We start from the raw sequence: 22,431 nt of genomic DNA on the forward strand, positions 1-22,431 counted from the left end.
ATGTTTTGCGGGTGGGTGGGCGTCCAGTAGAATTTCCTTCATAACAAAGGCCAATCAGAGGACTTGTTTGCGAGACTGTAATGGTTGGTCCGGTATAGTACAGATCTCCCGGTGTGCCAACTAATTGTTCAGTGTAGTTTCAAAAGACTGAATGCTTTAGAATGATTTGATTATTTGAACAAAGAATCGATGGACGTGTTGATGACAAAATAATTGACAGCTGCCCGACCCTGTTCCTGGAGATCTACCGTCCTGGAAGTTTTCGTTTCAACCCTACTTTGGCACACCTGATTCTATTAATTAGCAGCAACATCTCTAGCTGGTGAATGAAGTGTGTTAGGTTTGAAATTAAAATCTACAGGACGATAAATCTCCAGGAACAGGGCTGGGCAGCCCTGCTCTAGCTGTTAAATGAGGTGTGCTTTGTTATGGTTGGAGTGAAAACCTACAGGACAGTGGACCTCCAGGAGCAGGGATGGGCAGCCCTGCTCTAGCTGTTGAATGAGGTGTGCTTTGTTAGAGTTGGAGTGTAAAGCTACAGGACGGTAGATCTCCTGAAGCAGGGTTGGGCAGCCCTGCTCTCGCTGTTGAATGAGATGTGCTTTGTTAGAGTTGGAGTGTAAAGCTACAGGACAGTAGATCTCCTGAAGCAGGGATGGGCAGCCCTGGTTGAAATAAAGAAAAAGGAGTACTGGGGGCTGTGCAGCACACACGACGGGAACCGAGCGCTGCGTTCTGTGCTGGCTCATCAGCGACTGCGGTTCAGCGAAAGTGAGCTGTGGCTCATGGGAAACGGTTGAGCAGCGAGAGAAGAGAGAAGGCACGCGTCACCCTTTCCTTGAACTGGCCTCTAACTTCCCTTCTGGTCTGACCGACGTGCAGGCCGGTGGGTCTGTGGCACGGTCTGCCTCCTCTGGGGAGTGGTGTTCGCACGCTGTGGGGGGGGGGTGGCGTCTGACTCTTCTGTGGGGAGTGGTGTTCGCACGCTGTGGGGGGGGGGTCTGACTCTTCTGCAGGGAGTGGTGTCGCACGCTGTGGGGTGTGTGGTCTGACTCTTCTGTGGGGAGTGGTGTTCGCACGCTGTGGGGGGTACAGTCTGACTCTTCTGTGGGGAGTGGTGTTCGCACGCTGTGGGGGGGTACAGTCTGACTCTTCTGGGGGAGTGGTGTTCGCACGCTGTGGGGGGGGTACAGTCTGACTCTTCTGTGGGGAGTGGTGTTCGCACGCTGTGGGGGGGGTCGAGTGTGACTCTTCTGTGGGGAGTGGTGTCGCACGCTGTGGGGGGTACAGTCTGACTCTCTGTGGGGAGTGGTGTTCGCACGCTGTGGGGGGGGTACAGTCTGACTCTCTGGGGGAGTGGTGTTCGCACACTGTGGGGGGGGGTACAGTCTGACTCTCTGGGGGAGTGGTGTTCGCACGCTGTGGGGGGGGTACAGCCTGACTCCTCTGTGGGGAGTGGTGTTCGCACGCTGTGGGGGGGGGGGGGGTACGGTCTGACTCTTCTGTGGGGAGTGGTGTTCGCAGCTGTGGGGGGGGGTACAGTCTGACTCTTCTGTGGGGAGTGGTGTTGCACGCTGTGGGGGGGGGTAAAGTTGACTCTTCTGTGGGGAGTGGTGTTCGCACGCTGTGGGGGGGGTACAGTCTGACTCTTCTGTGGGGAGTGGTGTTCGCACGCTTGGGGGGGGACAGTCTGACTCTTCTGCGGGGAGTGGTGTTCGCACGCTGTGGGGGGGGACGTCTGACTGTTCTGCAGGGAGTGGTGTCTCGCACGCTGTGGGGGGGTACAGTCTGACTCTTCTGTGGGGAGTGGTGTTCGCACGCTGTGGGGGGGGGTACAGTCTGACTCATCTGTGGGGAGTGGTGTTCGCACGCTGTGGGGGGGGTACAGTCTGACTCTTCTGTGGGGAGTGGTGTTTCGCACGCTGTGGGGGGGGTACGTCTGACTCTTCTGTGGGGAGTGGTGTTCCACGCTGTGGGGGGGTCAGTCTGACTCTTCTGTGGGGAGTGGTGTTGCACGCTGTGGGGGGGTACGGTCTGCTCCTTCTGGCATGTGGGGGATCTTACGTCTCACTCATTTGTCACACTGACTCAGAGGGACGGTACTGCTGGCTTTGGGCCGAGTCAGGTGTTCACGCTGTGGGGGGGTACAGTCTGACTCTTCTGAGGGGAGTGGTGTTCGCACGCTGTGGGGGGTACAGTCTGACTCTTCTGCAGGGAGTGGTGTTCGCACGCTGTGGGGGGCACAGTCTGACTCTTCTGCAGGGAGTGGTGTTCACACGCTGTGGGGGGGTACAGTCTGACTCTTCTGTGAGGAGTGGTGTTCGCACGCTGTGAGGGGGGTACAGTCTGACTCTTCTGCAGGGAGTGGTGTTCACACGCTGTGGGGGGTACAGTCTGACTCTTCTGTGGGAGTGGTGTTCGCACGCTGTGGGGGGGCACAGTCTGACTCTTCTGCAGGGAGTGGTGCTCGCACGCTGTGGGGGGGTACAGTCTGACTCTTCTGTGGGGAGTGGTGTTCGCACGCTGTTGGGGGGGTACAGTCTGACTCTTCTGTGGGGAGTGGTGTTCGCACGCTGTGGGGGTGGGTCGTCTGACTCTTCTGTGGGGAGTGGTGTTTGCACGCTGTGGGGGGTGTGTCTGACTCTTCTGGGGGAGTGGTGTTCACACGCTGTTGGGGGGGTGCGGTCTGACTCTTCTGTGGGGAGTGGTGTTTGCACGCTGTAGGGGGGGGGCGGTCTCTCCATATCTGAGCATGTGGGGGCATCTTTAACCGTAACCTCACTCATTTTTCACACTGAAACATCAGAGAGGACGGACTGCTGGGCTTTGGGCCGATGTCAAAGGGTGTAGACCCCCTCCCCACAAAAAACCCCACAATACCAGCAAATTTATTAACTATATATATTTATTAACGTATTATGGTTCATTTATTTTACTTTTTGGCACTATTATTATTATTATTATTATATCATTGTTTGTTGTTATTGCTACAGTTGTATTGTATTGTTTGGTTCTGTTTATGTTCATGTTCCTATTTATTTCTGCATTTCTACCCATATGTACGCTTTGGCAATGTTTACTCATGTATTTCATGCCATGGAATCATTTTGAATTTGAATTTGAATTTGTCTCCACTAACCTCTCTATAAGGATGGACCGATATACACTGACATTGCCTCTTCCTTTACGCCCGGCTGGCCAGTGAAGGATGGGCTCCCCCTCCTTCCAAGATCTCTTCCCTTTCGGGGGTTTTTCTCTCCCCACTGGGGAGTTTTACCTCACTTGCTTTTTGGGGGTTCAGGCCTGGTTTCTGACCAAAACTATGCAGGTATCTGTAAATTACAAATTTTAATGGTGAAGGTGTTAGTTGCTAAAACTCTCAGGTAGCAGAGAGATGACAGGACACATTGGCTAACAACCCTTATTACATATGAAATACATACGTGCGCACATATATACAGGAAACACTAATACATACATGCGCACACATATATATGAACTACTAATACATACATGCGCACATATATATGAACTACTAATACATACATGCACACATATATATAATACACTGATACATACATGGACAAATATATATATATATATATGATACACTGATACATACATGCGTACACATATATATGAAACACTAATACATACATGTTCACACATATAGATGAAACACTAATGCATACATGCACACATATATATGAAACACTAATACATACATGTTCACACATATAGATGAAACACTAATACATACATGTTCACACATATATATGAAACACTAATGCATACATGCACACATATATATGAAACACTAATGCATACATGTCACACATATATATGAAACACTAATGCATACATGCACACATATATATGAAACACTAATACATACATGTTCACACATATATGAAACACTAATGCACATGTTCACACATATATATGAAACACTAATGCATACATGCACACATATATATGAAACACTAATACATACATGTTCACACATATAGATGAAACACTAATGCATACATGCACACATATATATGAAACACTAATACATACATGTTCACACATATAGATGAAACACTAATGCATACATGTTCACACATATATATGAAACACTAATACATACATGTTCACACATATATATGAAACACTAATACATACATGTTCACACATATATATGAAACACTAATGCATACATGTTCACACATATATATGAAACACTAATGCATACATGCGCATGCAGTCGCCTGCATTTGAGGCGCTGCGCATTAGGCCCCTGTCGTACGTGCGGGTGTTTGTTGCGATCAGTAGTTGCGGCTCATTGGCTGCCGTGTTTCTGGCCTCAGGTTTGTGCGCCGTTGCCGGCGGAAACCGCGAAGTCATGCTGCTTCGCGTCGGCGACCGCTGAACACCTTTAAGTAGGCCAGCGCCGCTAGCGCCTGCGCGGTTAGCAGACATGCTTCAGCTGCTAGCGCCTGCGCGGTTAGCAGACATGCTTCAGCTCCGCTAGCGCCTGCGCGGTTAGCAGACATGCTTCAACACTGCTACACAAGTTAGCGTAAAAACTGTCTGCAGAAACCCTGGACCCGAGTCAGCCTGGCTGTAGTGGCAGACTGAAAGGGGGACTGAGGGCCTGGAGGAGACTTAGGTGGCTGCAGTTTAGCAGCATAGTAGGTAAGGAACTGGGCTTGTAGCGCAGAGTTTGAATACCAGGTAGGACCCTGGTAAGGAACTCATTGTATATCCAGCTGTAAAAATGTAAAAGCTCTGGATAAGAGTGTCTGCTAAATGGGGGTGCAGCGCAGAGCCTGACCACATGGGGCAGCATTCCCTGTTGAGTGATGCCATGACTTTTTGTTACTGAGAACAAGTTATATTCTGAAATGGTGATGATGTATTCAAAGGGGAACACCCGAAAATCATAACTGGTGCACTCTGTCACCTTCTGAAAAAATCACCATGACCATGGCCCCATTGTAAATGAGGGAGATTAGTCTTAAGCTGAGGCCTGACGTAAATGATTTTTATTCAACATGACACATATTTACAGTAAGGGCTTCTTAGATCACCCCCTATCTAAACAGTGGGTTTTCTCTTGTTGACCTCTGGTAGACCCCCGATCCTGTGAATCAGACTCATTAATTATCATGGACTGTTCAGGGAATTGGAGTCATATTTATCTGATTCAGAATCTTGGCAGAATTTTTGTCTGTTATTTTCTTTTTTCTTTTTTTCGCACGGATTTAGAATTGCAGTCACATAATTTGCCTCTGATGTGATTTTTTTCATCCCATGTCTCCACTGGACATAAAAGGCATTTTTATCTTTTCCAATTCAAGGAGCGGTAATTGGGTAATGAGAACTTAAGCTGCGTTGATACTGATCTTCATACTGGTGGGTGAAACGTGCTGTTACCTTGCTAATTTCTTTGTGCAAAATTAGGGATTCGAATGATTTGACCGAAACCAATCAGTTCAGACATTATTTCGTCTCTCTGCCCTCTATAAATATTACCCATCAGGAGGTGAGAAAACTCGCTCACCGTTACGAGGCGCGAAAACTCGCTAACAAGAAGCGGTGTGCGCGACCTGGAGCTATCACCGCAGCCATTAGCGTCTGGACCCTTGTCAGGTGCGGCTTTAATGGCTCTTCCCTGACGCTGAGTAATAAACGGGCGGGGCGTTTGGGGTCGTCGGGTAGTCCGCCGTTCTTTGGCGCTGAGGAGGGAGCCTGGCGTGTGCGCTTCCCGCTCGTCTTCCTCGTCGCGCGGCGCTCCCGGCCCCGGATGCCCGCGCCCTTTGACCTTTCCTTGTGACGATGCGCTAAAAGGGGCTATGGCTTTGTAGTCCTGTAGTCTGCGTCCATTTGCACGCCCGACGCGCTCCCCTTCCTCTCCTCCGGGAACAAAGAGGATCGGAGATGCTATTCTCCTGTAGTGCACTCTGCTCTACACAGCACTTTGCTATTCTCTGTCTGGTGAAGAATCCCTGGCTGTGACTGTGTAAATCAGTAAGAATGAGAGACCTGCCGTCTCGGGAACATGGGAGCCGTGTATCTTCCCTTCACAGCGCCTTCACGAGCGCTACATGAACTCTAGTGGCATAGCCGAAGGTGTATAACTGGAGTCATGTTTTAGTTTCACATTAGCTGCAGCCTCTGCTAAATTTTCTGTATTCATTTCCCGCAGTGTGGAAAAGGGGGCGGGTGGGTATAATGGCCAGGTGACATCATCGTTTGGGGGAGGAGTTCTGTATATTTTTTTGTTGGAAACTATAAGTAGCCTTCGACACAATCCATTCATAAATGCGTATGTCAGTACCTGTGGACATGTTGTGTGTTAAGTCACCAATGCAGTAGCATGTCAAGTGACACACACCATATGCCTAACTATGGTTGTTATAGCATAAGCATTTATGTCTGTCACTGTAGTGCTTGTGAAGTTGCCATGTACTTTTTATGGAGGGAGTTATAGAGCTCTGTATTGCTTTTTATAATGTATAATTACATGGAAATATATGATTTAAAAATCATGGTGGTGCAGTGGGTAGCACTGTCACCTCACAGCAAGAAGGTCCTGGTTTTGAATCCCGGCTTGGGGCCTTTCTGTGTGGAGTTTGCATGTTCTCTTTGTGTCCGTGTGGATTTCCTCTAGGTACTCTAGTTTCCTCCCACAGTCCAAAGACTTGCAAATAGGCTAACTCTAGATTGCCTGTAGGTATGAGTGTGTGAGTGAATGGTGTGTGTGCCCTGTGATGGACTGGCGAACTGTCCAGGTGTATACCTGCCTCTCGCCCAGTGTATGCTGGGATTGGCTCCAGCACCCACCCTGACCCTGGTCTATGGAATGAGCAACACCTGAAAGGGACATTTTTAACAAAATAGAAATCTCGTCTGGATAGATATATTTTTGGTCTCAAAACAAGGAATGTTTTGGAAAAAGAGAACATCTTGTTAGCCCATAGATTATTTAAATGCTGGTAAGATTATTTAGCTGGTGAAGTCTGGCATAGATGGAGAAACAGTGATAGAGAAAAGAACATAATGGTGCTTTTTATTAACACAATGATGTTAATACATGCCCACATTCAGTAGAATCCCAAGAGTTAGCCACAAACATTACACAGCATTAAGATAAGTGGATTATAAATGCTTCCTCCCATCAAAGAAGGCACTCAACATTGATAATGAAACTGCTGCGTTAGCATTAACATGTCAACTGCGCGTAGGTTTAACACAGCTTTTTTTAATAAACCATGTCCAAACTGAAATGTGACTGAAGAGGAGGTTATGTTAAGATTGTAAGTTAAAGTTAGCCAAATATTATTTGCTAAAGTGTGACTGTCAGGCTTATTTTCTTTTCAGTGTGCATGAAGTTACCACTGGTGTATTATCAACAGGCTTTTGCTGCTAACTTAGCTAGCTAACAGTTATCTAATTTAGCAGAACTGAGCAGTCATTGCTAGCAAAGAGTTACAGCGGCAGCCATTACACTGTGCAAATGGAACAACCCACCGTCACGTGACATGTCACGGCAACCAATTAGAGAAAAAACCATGGAAAAAGCCGATTCCTTACTAGTTCTTCTAGTACGCACTTTTGACTCAGGTGGCTCTGGGTCATGTTGACATAGCCCAGAATGTACCTGTGATTTTTGACTCTGCCTGTGTTTGTGGAAGGGGTGGGCGATATGGCCAAAATATCATATCACAGTATTTTCAGCCATTTTCCAGATGCAGAATACGTATGATGATATTTTACATTTAGCTGTTCTATTTACAAGTTACTGAACCAGCACAAAGCATTTGCTCACAATACAGTCCTCAATTTACTGCCATTAAACAAAAAGTACAAGTTCACAAGTACAGTTCTTATTGTGCTGTTTAAGAGATTAGAATTCTAACTGCAGCTGAGGCTTCCCGGTAAGTTAGCCACTTGAAGCGATTTACAGACTGCTTGTAGCTCTGTAGATTCAGCGACTTTCCTGGCCCAGCGGTATTTCTGTAAATGGCAGATGCAGCGGAACCTGTCTTTTTTGTGTTATCGTAATACCACCCACCCCTCGTTTGTGGCTAAAACGTCCTTCAGCCTGGGCTCTCTGTGATTCTTTGCTTGCGCTGTTGTGAACTGTGAACTTACGTCGCTCTGGATAAGAGCGTCTGCCAAATGCCTGTAATGTAATGTAATGTAATGTAATGTAACTGAGCAGACAAGGCCATGCAAAATGGAGTTTTATTTTTCATTACATTTAGTGAAGACTGCAGGTCAGGGCTGAGTTGTGTTGGGGGGGGGGTATGGGCTGCTTTGGGTTGGGGGGTGGATGTAAGGCTGGGCTGAGTTGGGTTGGGGTTGGGGGTGGGGGGTAGGCTGGGCTGGGCTGGGCTGAGTTGGGTTTGGAGGGTGGGGGGTAGGCTGGGCTGGGCTGAGTTGGGTTGGGAGGGGTGGGGGGTAGGCTGGGCTGGGCTGGGCTGAGTTGGGTTGGGAGGGGTGGGGGTAGGCTGGGCTGGGCTGAATTGGGTTTGGGGGTGGGGGTAGGGTGGGCTGGGCTGAGTTGGGGGGTGGGGGGTTGGCTGGGCTGTGCTGAGTTGTGTTGGGGGCGGTGGGGGGTAGGCTGGGCTGGGCTGAGTTGGGTTTGGGGGGTGGGGGGTAGGGTGGGCTGGGCTGAGTTGGGGGGTGGGGGGTTGGCTGGGCTGTGCTGAGTTGTGTTGGGGGCGGTGGGGAGTGGGGAGGGGACATGTGACACGTGACCGCTGTACTGCATCCAGATCAATGGATCTGCTCTTAGAGATGAAAGCTGCAGTGGGTGGTGCAGGATTCCTGTTCCTCTGAACTTTTCGGAAGAGCCGGAAGCTCTTTATGCTCCGGCCCCGGATTTCCACACGCGCTCGGTTTCTGGTTAAGAGCTGTGGAGATGTGGTGCGGGTCCCCATGGTTCTGTGCCTAGCGGGATGCTGATGATCTCTGGATCATGCTGCTTTCTTCCTCTTTTACCCAGAGTTCTGACAGGTTTCGCAGAGGTGGAGAGAAACACACACATCACAGAGCTGTGAGAGGTTTCGCAGCGGTGGAGAGAAACACACACATCACAGAGTTCTGACAGGTTTCTCAGGGGTGGAGAGAAACGCACACATCACAGAGCTTAAGCTGGTAAGCTGCTGGAGACCAGGGTGCCATCAGCACCTCATCTGCGAATTGGCACCAGGGGTGGACGGCATTTACAACACACATTTTCAGATGCATAATATGCTGGCTCTCTTTTAAAAAATATATGGTTTATACTATACAGTTGAGGCAAAATTTTACATACACCTAGGCTAAAGACATTCAAACTCAATTTTTCACAACTCCACACATTTCATGTTACCATACATTTCATGTGTTAAATCAATTAGGGTATCTACTTTGTTTCCATAAGAGGTCATTTCAAAATAATAGGAAAGAGACCGATTTATTTCAGCTTTTATGTACTATATCAGATTTTCAGTGGGTCAAAAGTTTACATGCACTTTGTTAGTATTTGGTGGCATTGCCTTTTAATTGCTTAACTTGAATCAAACGCTTGGGGTAGCCTTCCATGAGCTACTCACAATACTTTGCTGGAATTTTTGCCCATTCCTCCTGACAGAACTGGTGTAATTCAGTCAGGTTTGTGGGCCTCAGGTTTGTGGGCCACGCTTTCTCTGTCCAGTCCACAAAATTTCTATGGGATTTAGGTCAGGGTTTTGTGATGGCCACTCCAATACTTTCACTTTGTTGGCTTTAAGCCATTTTGTTACAGCTTTGGAGGTATGCTTAGAATCATTGTCCTGCTGGAAGACCCAGTTGCGACCAAGTTTTAACTTTCTAGCTGATGTCTTGAGGTGCTGCTTCAGTATTTCTAGATAATCCTCCTTCCTCATATGCCATCTATTTTGAGCATGTCTGTAGAGCTCTGGGTACTGACGCAGTGTTGAGCACTTCTAGTCTGACACATTGAAATACCTGCAGGTTGAAGTATTGCGTTTGTGCATTGATGAACTGACGCATTTGACTGTTAAAGGGGTACTCCACCCGGATCATGTGGTTTGGTGTGTTCTGTCTTGCACTCGTTTAATATTTTCTGTGACCCTTATGTGCTATGATGTGTCACATCCATTCTCTGGCTTGTGCCTGCAGGGAGACTCCATCCTTTCTCTGCTTTCAGCAGCCAGTGTGAAGGGCTGTCTTTCAGGCCCGCGTTCGCTTCGGTTAAACTTGTTAACATCGTCCTTGAATCCGGCTCGCACTTAAATGTGTTTGCTCTCGTCGTAGTCAGCACGTTCTGACGAGTTCTGCGATCGCCAGAAACGAACAAACTTTGCGAGTGTTGATTGAAAACAGGCCGCAGGTCGTGTGGCGGTGGAATCTCTTCCCCGCCGCGAGGCTTTTGAGCTCCTCTCTGGCGGTCAGAGCCGCTGGCTGCTCTCTTTCGCTGCTGGAAATGGAGGGAAATTCAGCTCGTTAACGGAAAACCCCTCACAGAACACTGAGGGCTTGTTTTCAGCTCATGGATTGATTTGAATTCAAAACGGAACTGACTACAACCCTGGCGGGGATGGCCATTATTAAAATTTTTTGCGCTTGAAATACTACATGTATTCACACAATTAGCATATTTCATATGTAATACCGGCTGTGGCCCTCTCCCCTGTACGGCCTATACTGTACCTCTGCGTACAAAGTGCCCTGTGCCTCCACCATTGTGTCTGTACTTTAGAGGTGCTTTATTTTGGGATGTATTCAGACCTTCTCTGAGCCCTGTTGGTCGTTCAGCGCAGGTTAGAGCGTCTGAACTGGGACAGGTGTGTAGGCGGGGGGCAGCTGAATCAGCACAGAGTTTGTTCGCTATTTTTGGACTGTCCCTGTTTGCCACCCTGTGGGTTGGCGGGGGAGGGGTGGAAACACACTTCAAACGTACCTTTGTTACAGATGGGAAATACCGCCCAAATTTACACATCTGTAAACTGCGTGAGGGTTAGGCCGAGTTGTGTAAGCCATGAAAGAGGCCAACCACCTGTATTAGGGTGCATATGTCGAAATACGGCCTCTCCCTGTGGGTGGGGAACAGGCCCGGATGGGTTATGGACAGAGCAGACTGTCCGTCAGAGTGAGTTTCATAGCAACGGCAGCAGGGATGGAAGCTTCAACAGCTGTTTTAACCCTGTAAGGTGTGAGGTCACAAGTATGTGATTAGAGTGTTCTTAACTGAACATTCTAATGCTGATGTCACAATCACCACTGGTAATAGAAAGCAACGGAGTTCTAGAACACTGACTTATAATTTTGAATAAACATTCCAAAAGGACCAGCTCTTCAAAGAGTTAAAGAAACCGGGGTGCATTGGGGGGGGGGGAGGGGGGTTCTGAAGCGGGGGTTCAAATAGACTCACAGCTTCCACAAATTTGGAAAAGTGTGCCCATGTTTGGAAGTGATTGCGAATGTAAAGGGGGGAGGATCAGAGGGTCAGAGGTGTCCGAGACGTCCCGTCTGCGATGTGCACATCAAGCAGCACAGCCCCTGCCCCCCCCACCCCACCCGGGTCCCAGAGAGCTCAGCAGCAGCGGGACAGGACACTCAGATTACCTAACAGGGATTAGTCTCTCCTGGGACGGGCATCGCAGGAGCACGGTACAGTCAGTACAGTTACTGTGAGAACGTGCTTATATTCCTCCTGTCCTCTGCTTATTGTTATTAGATAGTAACGTTAACTCCATTTTAGTGCCACGTTTAATTTATTGTGTTTTTTTAAGCTGTTTCTGCTCATCACTTTGGCTACATTGTTTTTACATGGAAACATGCAATGGCAGTGAAGTATATTCTGTTTTTTATTCATTTTATTTTTCATGGAGAGTGAGAAGAATGCTGTTACACAAAGAAAGAGAGAAAGAGGGAGGGAGAGAGAGAGAGAGAGAGAGAGGGAGGGAGAGAGAGAGAGGGATAATTTGTATATATAAGTCCCATTATTGGGATATCTCTTGTTTGTCAGTCCATGAAAAGCAGGAAACAAGCGAACCGCCCCCTCCCTCCATTAAACAACACCGGCAGCGCACTAGTTTGATGTGGAAAATATAAATGTATTACAAATAATGAAATAAGTGCAGCCCTTCAGCTTGAATGGATGTCTGTTTGATGGGCCTGGATTCCCTACTTCAGACTACGCACAATAGAATATCACTGAAATTATACACTCTGTCTGTGTGTGTGAGTGTGTGTGTGTGTGTGTGTGTGTGAGTGTGTGAGTGTATGTGTGTGTGTGTGTGTGCATGTGTGTGTGTGTGCATGTGTGTGTGTGTGAGTGTGTGTGAGTGTATGTGTGTGTGTGTGTGTGTGTGTGTGAGTGTATGTGTGTGTGTGTGTGTGTGTGTGGTGATGTGTGTGTGTGTGTGGTGTGTGTGATGTGTGTGTGTGTGTGTGTGTGTGTGTGATGTGTGTGTGTGTGTGTGTGTGTTGTGTGTGTGTGTGTGTGTGTGTGTGTGTGTGTGTGTGTGTGTGTGTGTGTGTGTGTGTGTTTCAGCTCTTATACTAATGTACTCACAATGGGAAGCGGCTCCAGGTCTGTCCATCACCTCTGTGATGCCGCGTAGCAGAGTAAATGCAACAAAGCAAATAAAACATTTATTATCGTTGATATATGAAGATGGTGGAATTCAGTGTATTATTCACATAATGGAAGACACATCATGCATGTGGAAAACCATTGTAAACCGATCGAGGATGAATTCTTTTCAGCATTGGCAAATCCCAGGGGTAGACTTTAATAGAATTCACTGTCATATTCTGGACATATGACATGTTTTGTGGTATTCTTTAACAGGCACAGATCAGTTGCATTTCTCACTGACACAGTGGTGTTTTTCTGATAAAATGAATAGTTCTCTGGTGGGGCTTTCAGTCGCTTCCTTTGCTGGCTAGCTGACAGCGCACTGCCATGTGTTCTCCCTGCTTGCTAGTGGGCGCTCGGTCCCTAACTGGACTGAATTGGGCACCAGAGAAATATCGTGTTTCTTACTAGTCGAATTATCGTCAAAAGTTTAGAAAAGCATTTTAATTTAGGGCATTCTGCAGAACTTTTCTGTGTCATTTTACAGTAATTACTCTTTTAGTGCCGTAACGACTTCCGTATTCATTATGATCAGCGTTTAAGAAGATTTCACGCGTGTATACAGAGCATTTCTTTGTGCTTGTAATGTTTGAAAAGAGTATGTATGTTCAGAAAGTAGGAGCTCACGCTTTGTTTACTGAACCGTAGTGTTTGCCTTCATGAAGTGTAGGCCTATATATTCCTAATCCTGATTAATGTTATTATCAATATCTAATTCAGCTCTGATAATGATATAATATTTTACAGGTGATAGTAGACATACGCGTATGAAGAGGTGACAATGCATCTGTTCTCTCTCAAACGACATGGCTCAGGAGGTAAGAGCGATTGTCTGGCAGTCGGAGGGTTGCCGGTTCAAACCCCACCCTGGGCATGTCGAATTGTCCTTGAGCAAGACACCTAACCCCTAACTGCTCTGGCGAATGAGAGGCATCAGTTGTAAAGCGCTTTGGATAAAAGCGCTATATAAATGCAGTCCATTTCCATTTCAAACAAACTGTGGTTTCACTCAGATTCACCTTCAAGACCTTCAGCACTCAAAAATCACATTGAGCACCTTCAACAGTTTCTTAAAATCATATGGAGCACCTTCAACAGTTTTTTCAAAGTCATATTGTGCACTAGAGATGGACATGTTAGGGATTTTTCTTCTCTGAAAAGTTAACGATATGATGTGAATAGATGTGTGTGGACGTCTCTGTCGCTAGCATGTGATTTAAATATGATATCAATTCTGGGTTTCCAAAAAAGCGAGCCATGGACTTCACTGTACTATTTAGAGTAGTGGATATATATAAATATATTTTTGTCCCTTTATAACTACTCATGTGGTGGTATTAATTTTATCGCACTGTACCAGTCTAATTATAAACCCGATCTTTCTTTCTGTGTCCTAATAAAACCAATGTCGTGCAGAGGCATGTTCGTGGTGATGCGGCCTAGTTTTAAACAAGATGGAAACGAGCTGTTGTAAGGTATTTTAAAATACCAGGGTTCGAAAAATGTGTTTGTGTGTGTATGTGGGTGCGCAAGTGATTCTACTGAACCAAGCAGCACCTCATCTTGCCATCTTCTAATGTGTTGTTCTTAATGATTTGAGAAAGCCCTTCCATACTGTAACTAAATATTTACGTTTAGTAAATAGTTACGTTTAACGTTTCCCAGTGAAGTCTGGGATGCCCGTTCAGTCGCTGTGGTAGTCCGGGGAGATGAGCTTGTGGCATCTGGCCGACTCTGGCTTGTTGCCGTTTAGCGATGCCCGCCGTCGTCAGTTTCGGGGCCAGACTGGGCTAACGAGGCTAGGCGGCTTCCTTCGCTCTCTACCTGGGGGTGCTCTTCCTCCTCTTCCTCCTCGCGGAGATAAGGCAGGGGAGGGCCCGGGTTGGCTAGCGGCCCGGTCTACTGATGTGCGCTTTTATCTGCCGGGAAACATGTTGCACGCACACGCCCCAACTCCCGCCATCTTAATTGCCGTTGAAGTCCACCCAGGAAGTTGTTTTCGGAGATTTCATGCAGTCTCGAGAAGGCTGGGCCAAGATTGCCCGATAAATTTAATAGCCCTCAATCATGGTTTCGATTACAATGGTAAGGATATGTGCAGCTAACATCATCACCATCATCATCTTAACAGTCGTTTCCCATTTGTTCCAGGGGCTCTCAAAACGCAGATAGTCGTCATGTGCACAGTCTGTGTCACATCCTCAGAGCTTTCCCTGTAATCTGTCTCTCTCTCTCTCTCTCTCTCTCTCTCTCCTCCCTGTCTGTTTCTCTCTCTCTCCTCCCTGTCTCTTTTTCTCGGTTTCTCTCCCTCTCCTCCCTGTTTTCTCAAATTCAAATTCAAAATGCTTTATTTGCATGAAATACAGTAGATATTGCCAAAGCATACACACAGAAACAGCAATATCTCTCTCTCTCTCTCTCTCTCCCTCTCTCTCCTCCCTGTCCGTCTTTCTGTCTCTCCTCCCTGTCTCTGTTAAATGCAAGGTTCAGTATTACAGAATGTAATACTTCCTGTAAATTGGAGGTGAGATGGGGGGGGGGGGGAATTGACAGGACTGAGAGGCAGATTGAGACAGGGACTGAGAGGCGGATTGAGAGGCAGACTGAGACAGGGACTGAGAGGCAGATTGAGAGGCAGACTGAGACAGGGACTGAGAGGCAGACTGAGACAGGGACTGAGAGGCGGACTGAGAGGCAGACTGAGACAGGGACTGAGAGGCAGATTGAGACAGGGGCTGAGAGGCGGATTGAGACAGGGGCTGAGAGGCGGATTGAGACAGGGATTGAGAGGCAGATTGAGAGGCGGACTGAGAGGCGGACTGAGAGGCAGACTGAGACAGTGTCTGAGAGGGGGACAGAGACAGGGACTGAGAGGCAGATTGAGACAGGGACTGAGACGGACTGAGAGGCGGATTGAGATAGAGACTGAGAGGGGGACTGAGACAGGGACTGAGAGGCGGATTGAGAGGCAGATTGAGACAGGGACTGAGAGGCAGATTGAGACAGAGACTGAGAGGCAGATTGAGACAGGGACTGAGAGGCAGATTGAGAGGGGGACTGAGACAGGGACTGAGAGGCAGATTGAGGCAGGGACTGAGAGGCGGACTGAGACAGGGACAGGGAGATAGTCATTGGCTTAATTTGCTTTGATGGTCCCGCGTCTTCCCCTGGAAATGCAGAGCGCGAGGAGATAAGAACACACAATGGCAGCGCAGCCTAGCAGGAAGCAGAGCACTTTGTTTACATTCTCCTTTCAGACAGAAAGGGGAGCCCTCTTACTTCAGGAGGGGCTGATGCATTCTGATCTGCTCTTGAGATTTAATGTATCAGTTCTTAAGCCTGCTCAGAGAGGCTCTGTGAGACGCTGGGGGTTTGGACACAATCCCACCGAATCCCACACAGCTGACAGGCTTCTCTGTGCCTGGAACACTTTCCCACCGCACCTACAGGGAGGGGGAGGGGTCAGGTTCTGGAACCAGCGCACTTTAGCGAGGCTGAGGCCGATTCCTCCCTGCTGCAACCGGCACAGGCCAGACTGACTGTGTTCACATCCCTGAGACAGCACAGGCCAGACTAACTGTGTTCACATCCCACAAACAGCACAGGCCAGACTGACTGTTCACATCCCTCAGACAGCACAGGCCAGACTGACTGTATTCACATCCCTCATACAGCACAGGCCAGACTGACAGTGTTCACATCCCCAGACAGCACAGGCCAGACTGACTGTGTTCACATCCCTCAGACAGCACAGGCCAGATTGACTGTGTTCACATCTCTCAGACAGCACAGGCCAGTCTGACTGTTCACATCTCTCAGACAGCACAGGCCAGACTGACTGTGTTCACATCCCTCAGACAGCACAGGCCAGATTGACTGTGTTCACATCTCTCAGACAGCACAGGCCAGTCTGACTGTTCACATCTCTCAGACAGCACAGGCCAGACTGACTGTGTTCACATCTCTCAGACAGCACAGGCCAGTCTGACTGTTCACATCCCTGAAACAGCACAGGCTAGACTGACTGTGTTCACATCTCTCAGACAGCACAGGCCAGATTGACTGTATTCACATCCCTCATACAGCACAGGCCAGACTGACTGTGTTCACATCCCTCAGACAGCACAGGCCAGATTGACTGTGTTCACATCTCTCAGACAGCACAGGCCATTCTGACTGTGTTCACATCCTTGAAACAGCACAGGCCAGTCTGACTGTGTTCACATCCCTGAAAGAGCACAGGCTAGACTGACTGTGTTCATATCTCTCAGACAGCACGGGCCAGACTGACTGTATTCACATCCCTCATACAGCACAGGCCAGACTGACTGTGTTCTCATCCCTTAAACAGCACAGGCCAGACTGACTTTGTTCACGTCCCTTCAGCAGCACAGGCCAGACTGACTTTGTTCACATCCCTCATACAGCACAGGCCAGACTGACTGTGTTCCTATCTCTGAGCCAGCACAGGGGCTTGCCTGCTGGCTGTCTTTCTGTTGCCTGTTGCACAGCAAACTCTCTGACACCCCCCCTCATCTCCTTTCCTTTCCTTTGGGTTATTAATGCAAACACAGATGGAAAATGGCTGGATATTTTCCCCTCCCTGGTGTTTCTGGCTGCATGTGGGAGATGTTACACTTTTTGAATGCATCATTTTTGCCCTTCCCGCCCCCCCCCGCCACTGCGTGTCAGTCCATCAGTGGGCCCTGTCAGTCGCTGACATACAGTACACACCTCGTTAGCCCCCTGCCCCCCCCCCCCCGCCTCTCGCGTGTCAGCCCATCTGTGGGCCCTGTCAGCTGCTGACATACAGTACGCACATCCTTAGCCACCTGCAGGTGATTGGCTTGCCCCCGCATTCCAAGAAAATACTATTTGGTCTCGTTCTCTGAGGAGGAAACAGGCGAAAGAATTCTGACAGGGAAAATAATTAGAGCTGTGTGTGTGTGTGTGTGTGTGTGTGTGTGTGTGTGTGTGTGTGTGTGAGAGAGAGAGAGAGAGAGAGTGGAAAATTGAAAAAAAGAAATTGAAAATTGAAATTGAGTGTGGGTGTCCATATGTGTATGCATCTGTGTGCATTTGCATGTGAGTCAGCCAGAGAGTGTTTGTATGTGTGTGTGTGGATGCCAATTTCCATATGTGTCAGTGCGTGTGCAGGTTCATATGTGCTTGTGTGTGCAGGTTCATATGTGCTCGTGTGTGTGCTCGTGTGTGTGCAGGTGTGTGTGCAGGTTCATATGTGCTTGTGTGTGTGCAGGTGCGTGTGCAGGTTCATATGTGCCTGTGTGTGTGCGTGTGCGTGTGCAGGTTCATATGTGCCTGTGCGTGTGCAGGTGCGTGTGCAGGTTCATATGTGCTTGTGTGTGTGCAGGTGCGTGTGCAGGTTCATATGTGCCTGTGCGTGTGCGTGTGCGTGTGCAGGTTCATATGTGCCTGTGCGTGTGCATGTGCGTGTGCAGGTTCATATGTAGGCTGCGCGCACGTTCCGTGGCACTGCCCTACATTGCTAGGAAGGTTCCGGAGCAGAATATCCGGTAATGGAGATGAATGGTAGGCTAGCGCTTTAGCGGGAGCTGGCGGGAGCGGGGGGGTAGGATGGAGGACTCATTTTAAATGCTGCAGTCCATTAGCCCGATCGCCGTCCTGGTGTGATTCATTTCCTCCGCAGAGCTCCCATTTATCTCCCCGCATTAATGCCTCTGTCCTCTCTCCTGCTACGAGCTCACTGCCTGCGCCGTCTGACTGCTTAACCCTTTAAGGTGCGCGGTCACAAATACGTGATTGGAATGTTCTTGACTGAACATTCTAATGCTGATGTCACAATCACCACTGGTGACTGAGAGCGATGGAGTTCTAGAACACTAGAGATCTAGAGATTTTGAATTTTGGAAGTTAAAAAAGCCCTACTCTTCGAAGGGTTAAGGTGAGGTGAGGCTGCACTTGTAAGATAGCAGAGGTGCTGAACAAGACCAAATATTTTTCAGTTTAACCTTTCTGCTTTTTCTTTCTCCCCAACGATGTCATTTTAAGTACATATATCCTGCCTTCTTATACAAGTCTTCAAGTGCAGACTGAAGAAAGTACATACTTTGTTATAAAATATTGATTTGACACCATGAACACGTTTTAATGTTTAATATGTTTGCGTTTCCATGCTTAAAATGGCTCGCCAACAAAATATTTTTCTAATCGTGTTGATTTGTGAAAAAACATTTGATCAGTGTGTCGTACATTCAGACGGTTTGATCATATCAGTTTCATACAGAATTTAAAAGTGGTTTCTGATGTAAACGGGACGAGTTCATATCCTCTGAGCTGCTGAAGACTAGAGCCGGTATGAGCTTGGTTTTATTTCAGGGCTGGAGCACCACACTGGAGGCCTGCCTCTAATCAGAAATCTGAAAAGGCCAGTCGTAGGGGTTTGATTTTTGTCTGATATGGCCCCGTGAGGGGACCGTTTATTCCCAAAACTGGAGACTCTGCCCTGAAGGCCCTGCCAGAACCCTGGCGGGTACAGCTGCCTGTCGGACGGGGGGGGGGGGTTGCGAGATCGTATCCCAGAGGGACGCAGTGTCTGCTGGGCCCCGCCGCGCTCCGGCACTTAGCGGCTGGCGGCCTGAATGAGTCGCTGATTGAAAAGGAGACGGCGGGGGAGAGCTGGCGGACGTGGCGGATCTGCGGGGGCGGGGCGTGAGGTCCCTGCGCTCGGGGCCGGGGGATCAGCCCGGGGGGCTGCTCAAAGTGTTAATGACATCATCATAATCGGCCAGCGAGCCTCTTAAAGACGACGCTAATGACGCTAATCGCGGGGGCGCTGACAGCGAGAGGGAGCTGGAGAGGGTGGGGGGCGGGGCGTGCACAGTTTGGTCGGGGGCGGGACCTTAGGGTTACAGATGGGGGATTACACTGCAGTTGATCATTTCCATCTCAAATCTCTGGTTCCAGATTACAGATTACAGATTACAGCGCAGGTGGGGAGGGCTCAGAAAGCCCAACGCAGATTAATTCCTCTGCTCCCCGTCGGCGGTATTGAGAGAGACCAGGAAGGAGTTGCCAAAATCAGGGGTAATGATGCGGAAAAAAAGCATACAGAAATGCCTCCACAGGAAGAGCGTTGGCATGCGGTTTTTTGTGCTGCAGCAAATCCGGGGCGTTTATATTTGGGACAGCAAGCAAAAACCTGCATCACCTGCTCTCAAGATTGCTGTGTGCGTTTGATTGGGGGTCACACCCCATACTGTGTCTCTCTGTAGATATAATTGATCGTGTTTTGTTGATGTAACGTTGAGTTTTGATGCTTGATGGTTTTATGACCCCCATCCCCTAAGAAAGCATAACGGCCTCCTTGATTTCAAGTGCTGTTTACTCCCACTGAGATTTGGAGGGCCTTCTCTGTCTCTCCTCTCCTCTCCTCCCCTCTCCTCTCCTCTCCTCTCCTCTCCTCTCCTCTCCTCACCTCTTCTCTCCTCTCTCTCTCCTCCCCTCACCTCTCCTCTCCTCTCCTCTCCTCTCCTCTCCTCACCTCTCCTCCTTGAATACTCTTGTTGTTGATCAGTGTGTGAGAGGGTGAATGCAGTTGGTGATCAACACTGTGTGTGTGAGAGGGTGAATGCTGTTGTTGATCAGTGTGTGAGAGGGTGAATGCTGTTGCTGATCAGCGCTTTGTGTGTGAGAGGGTGAATGCTGTTGCTGACCAGCGCTGTGTGTGTGAGAGGGTGAATGCTGTTGCTGATCAGCACTGTGTGTGAGAGGGTGAATGCTGCTGTTGATAAGTGCTGTGTGTGAGAGGGTAAATGCTGTTGCTGATCAGTGCTGTGTGTGTGAGAGGGTGAATTCTGCTGCTGATCAGCACTGTGTGTGAGAGGGTGAATGCTGTTGCTGATCAGTGCTCTGCGTGTAAGAGGGTGAATGCTGTTGCTGATCAGCGCTGTGTGTGTGAGAGGGTGAATGCTGTTGCTGATCAGTGGTGTGTGTGTGAGAGGGTGAATGCTGTTGCTGATCAGTGCTGTGTGTGTGAGAGGGTGAATGCTGTTGCTGATCAGCGCTGTGTGTGTGAGAGGGTGAATGCTGTTGCTGATCAGTGCTGTGTGTGTGAGAGGGTGAATGCTGTTGCTGATCAGTGCTGTGTGTGTGAGAGGGTGAATGCTGTTGCTGATAAGTGGTGTGTGTGTGAGAGGGTGAATGCTGTTGCTAATCAACGCTGTGTGTGAGAGGGTGAATGGTCCTGTTGTTGATCAGTGGTGTGTGTGTGAGAGGGTGAATGCTGTTGCTGATCAGTGGTGTGTGTGTGAGAGGGTGAATGATGTTGATGATCTCTGTCTCAGCCCCACTCTGCTGCTCTCTTTCAGTGCGATACCTGCTGAAGAACAATGTGAGCCCGGACCTGTGCAACGAGGACGGCCTGACCGCCATGCACCAGGTAAGGCTTCCCACTGACCTGGGATTAGTACTGAACCCAGGCTGCTAAGCTAAGCGCTGATCCCACTGACCTGGATTACTTCCTCCTGAATGGCGCCCCCTGGGGGTGGGGCGCTGTGATTGGCTGATTCCTGTGGAGGAGTCTGCCCTGGTGCAGCAGCAGAGGCTGACTCTAGACTCTCAAGCTGTTTCCCGTTCAGAAACCGCTTCTGTCAAGGAATTAGTCTCTGTGCTTGATAAGAAAATAAATAACCTGAGGTTCCTGTTGAGCAGAAGGAAGGGGGGGCTGGGGGGGGTGGGTGTAGCTGAGGGCGGGGGTGGGGGCGGTGGGGGAACTGAACTGCAGGGAAGTGAGGAGTGATGGGTTTGGGGATGTTTTAGTCTTTTAAAAAAAGCGAGAGGACAGTCAGTCTGGCCTCCTTTTATGTGTTTTGCTTTGTTCAGACAGGGAGAAAGCAGAGAGGGTAAGAGACAGAGATGGGTCACAGCTCGGGGGGGGGGGGGGGGGAACGTCTCTCTGTGCTGTTTAACTGGGGAAAAGAAGACTTTGCGCTGTTGGCCAATGAGCCGTCACAGATTGCGCTGCCATAGCTGTAATGCAGTGTGAGAGAGAGAGCCGTATGACACAGAACATTGAGCCGGGGGTTTGTGTTCACCTGTGCACGCACCTGCAGACGGCGAGTTCTGTCCTGCAGCCGGGCGGGGGGGTGGGCGAGGGGGGGGGCGGGGTGGGACTGGGGACCGGCTCACCCCACACCGCAGAGTTAACGTTTTGTGAAATCGCCTCGGTCGCTGCGAGACTGGGGAGCGGAGAATGAATGGGGTTTCTCTTGCCTTCGCCTCATTGGCTCGCTGGCTTGCCTTCGCCTCATTGGCCGACTGGCTTGCCTTTGCCTCATTGGCTCGCTGGTTCGTCCTGCTCTGAGTGACACAAGTGAGGAGCTGTGCTGTAAATAACTCAACCTGGAGACCAGGCCTGGGGCACACACCTGTCTCAAGTGTTTCACTAACTTTAAAATGCTTTTTCATGCCTGCGTTTTAAAATACACAATACAGATGCGGGGTATTATGAATATTTTAATGTACTGTACTTGTAAATATTCTTAGAAATGATCTGAAATTATTTGAAAAGTAACTGAAATTGGATGTATTTGAAAGGAACTGAAATTGGATGTACTTGAAAGTAACTGAAATTGAATGCTGTAGGAGGGCTGTGTTTACAGCTGCAAAGTGTTTCATTCTGTGGGTGTGTTTGGAAGCTCTCGTACGCTCGGTGCCTCTTGGTGTAGCTTTACAAACAACGCGGCGTTGATGGGTCTCATTAAACGTTTTAATAGCGCTCATGGTAGTGCAGACAAAAGAGCCCTTCCACTCGTTTGCATCACTCATGG

At 48.7% G+C, this 22,431-nt stretch overlaps 1 protein-coding gene across 2 annotated transcripts in view; it reads left to right on the plus strand.

Moving 5' to 3' along the window:
* ppp1r16b (protein phosphatase 1, regulatory subunit 16B) overlaps positions 1 to 22,431 on the plus strand; it is an 89,121-nt gene that overhangs the window by 37,677 nt on the left and 29,013 nt on the right. For both annotated transcript variants that reach the window (XM_064304904.1, XM_064304903.1), the window contains exon 3: positions 20,971 to 21,041. In XM_064304904.1, the coding sequence (XP_064160974.1) occupies positions 20,971 to 21,041 (71 nt within the window). The remainder of the gene's footprint in view (positions 1 to 20,970; positions 21,042 to 22,431) is intronic.

This window comes from Anguilla rostrata, chromosome 13, assembly GCF_018555375.3.
Source record: "Anguilla rostrata isolate EN2019 chromosome 13, ASM1855537v3, whole genome shotgun sequence".
NCBI classification, from domain to species: Eukaryota; Metazoa; Chordata; class Actinopteri; order Anguilliformes; family Anguillidae; genus Anguilla; species Anguilla rostrata.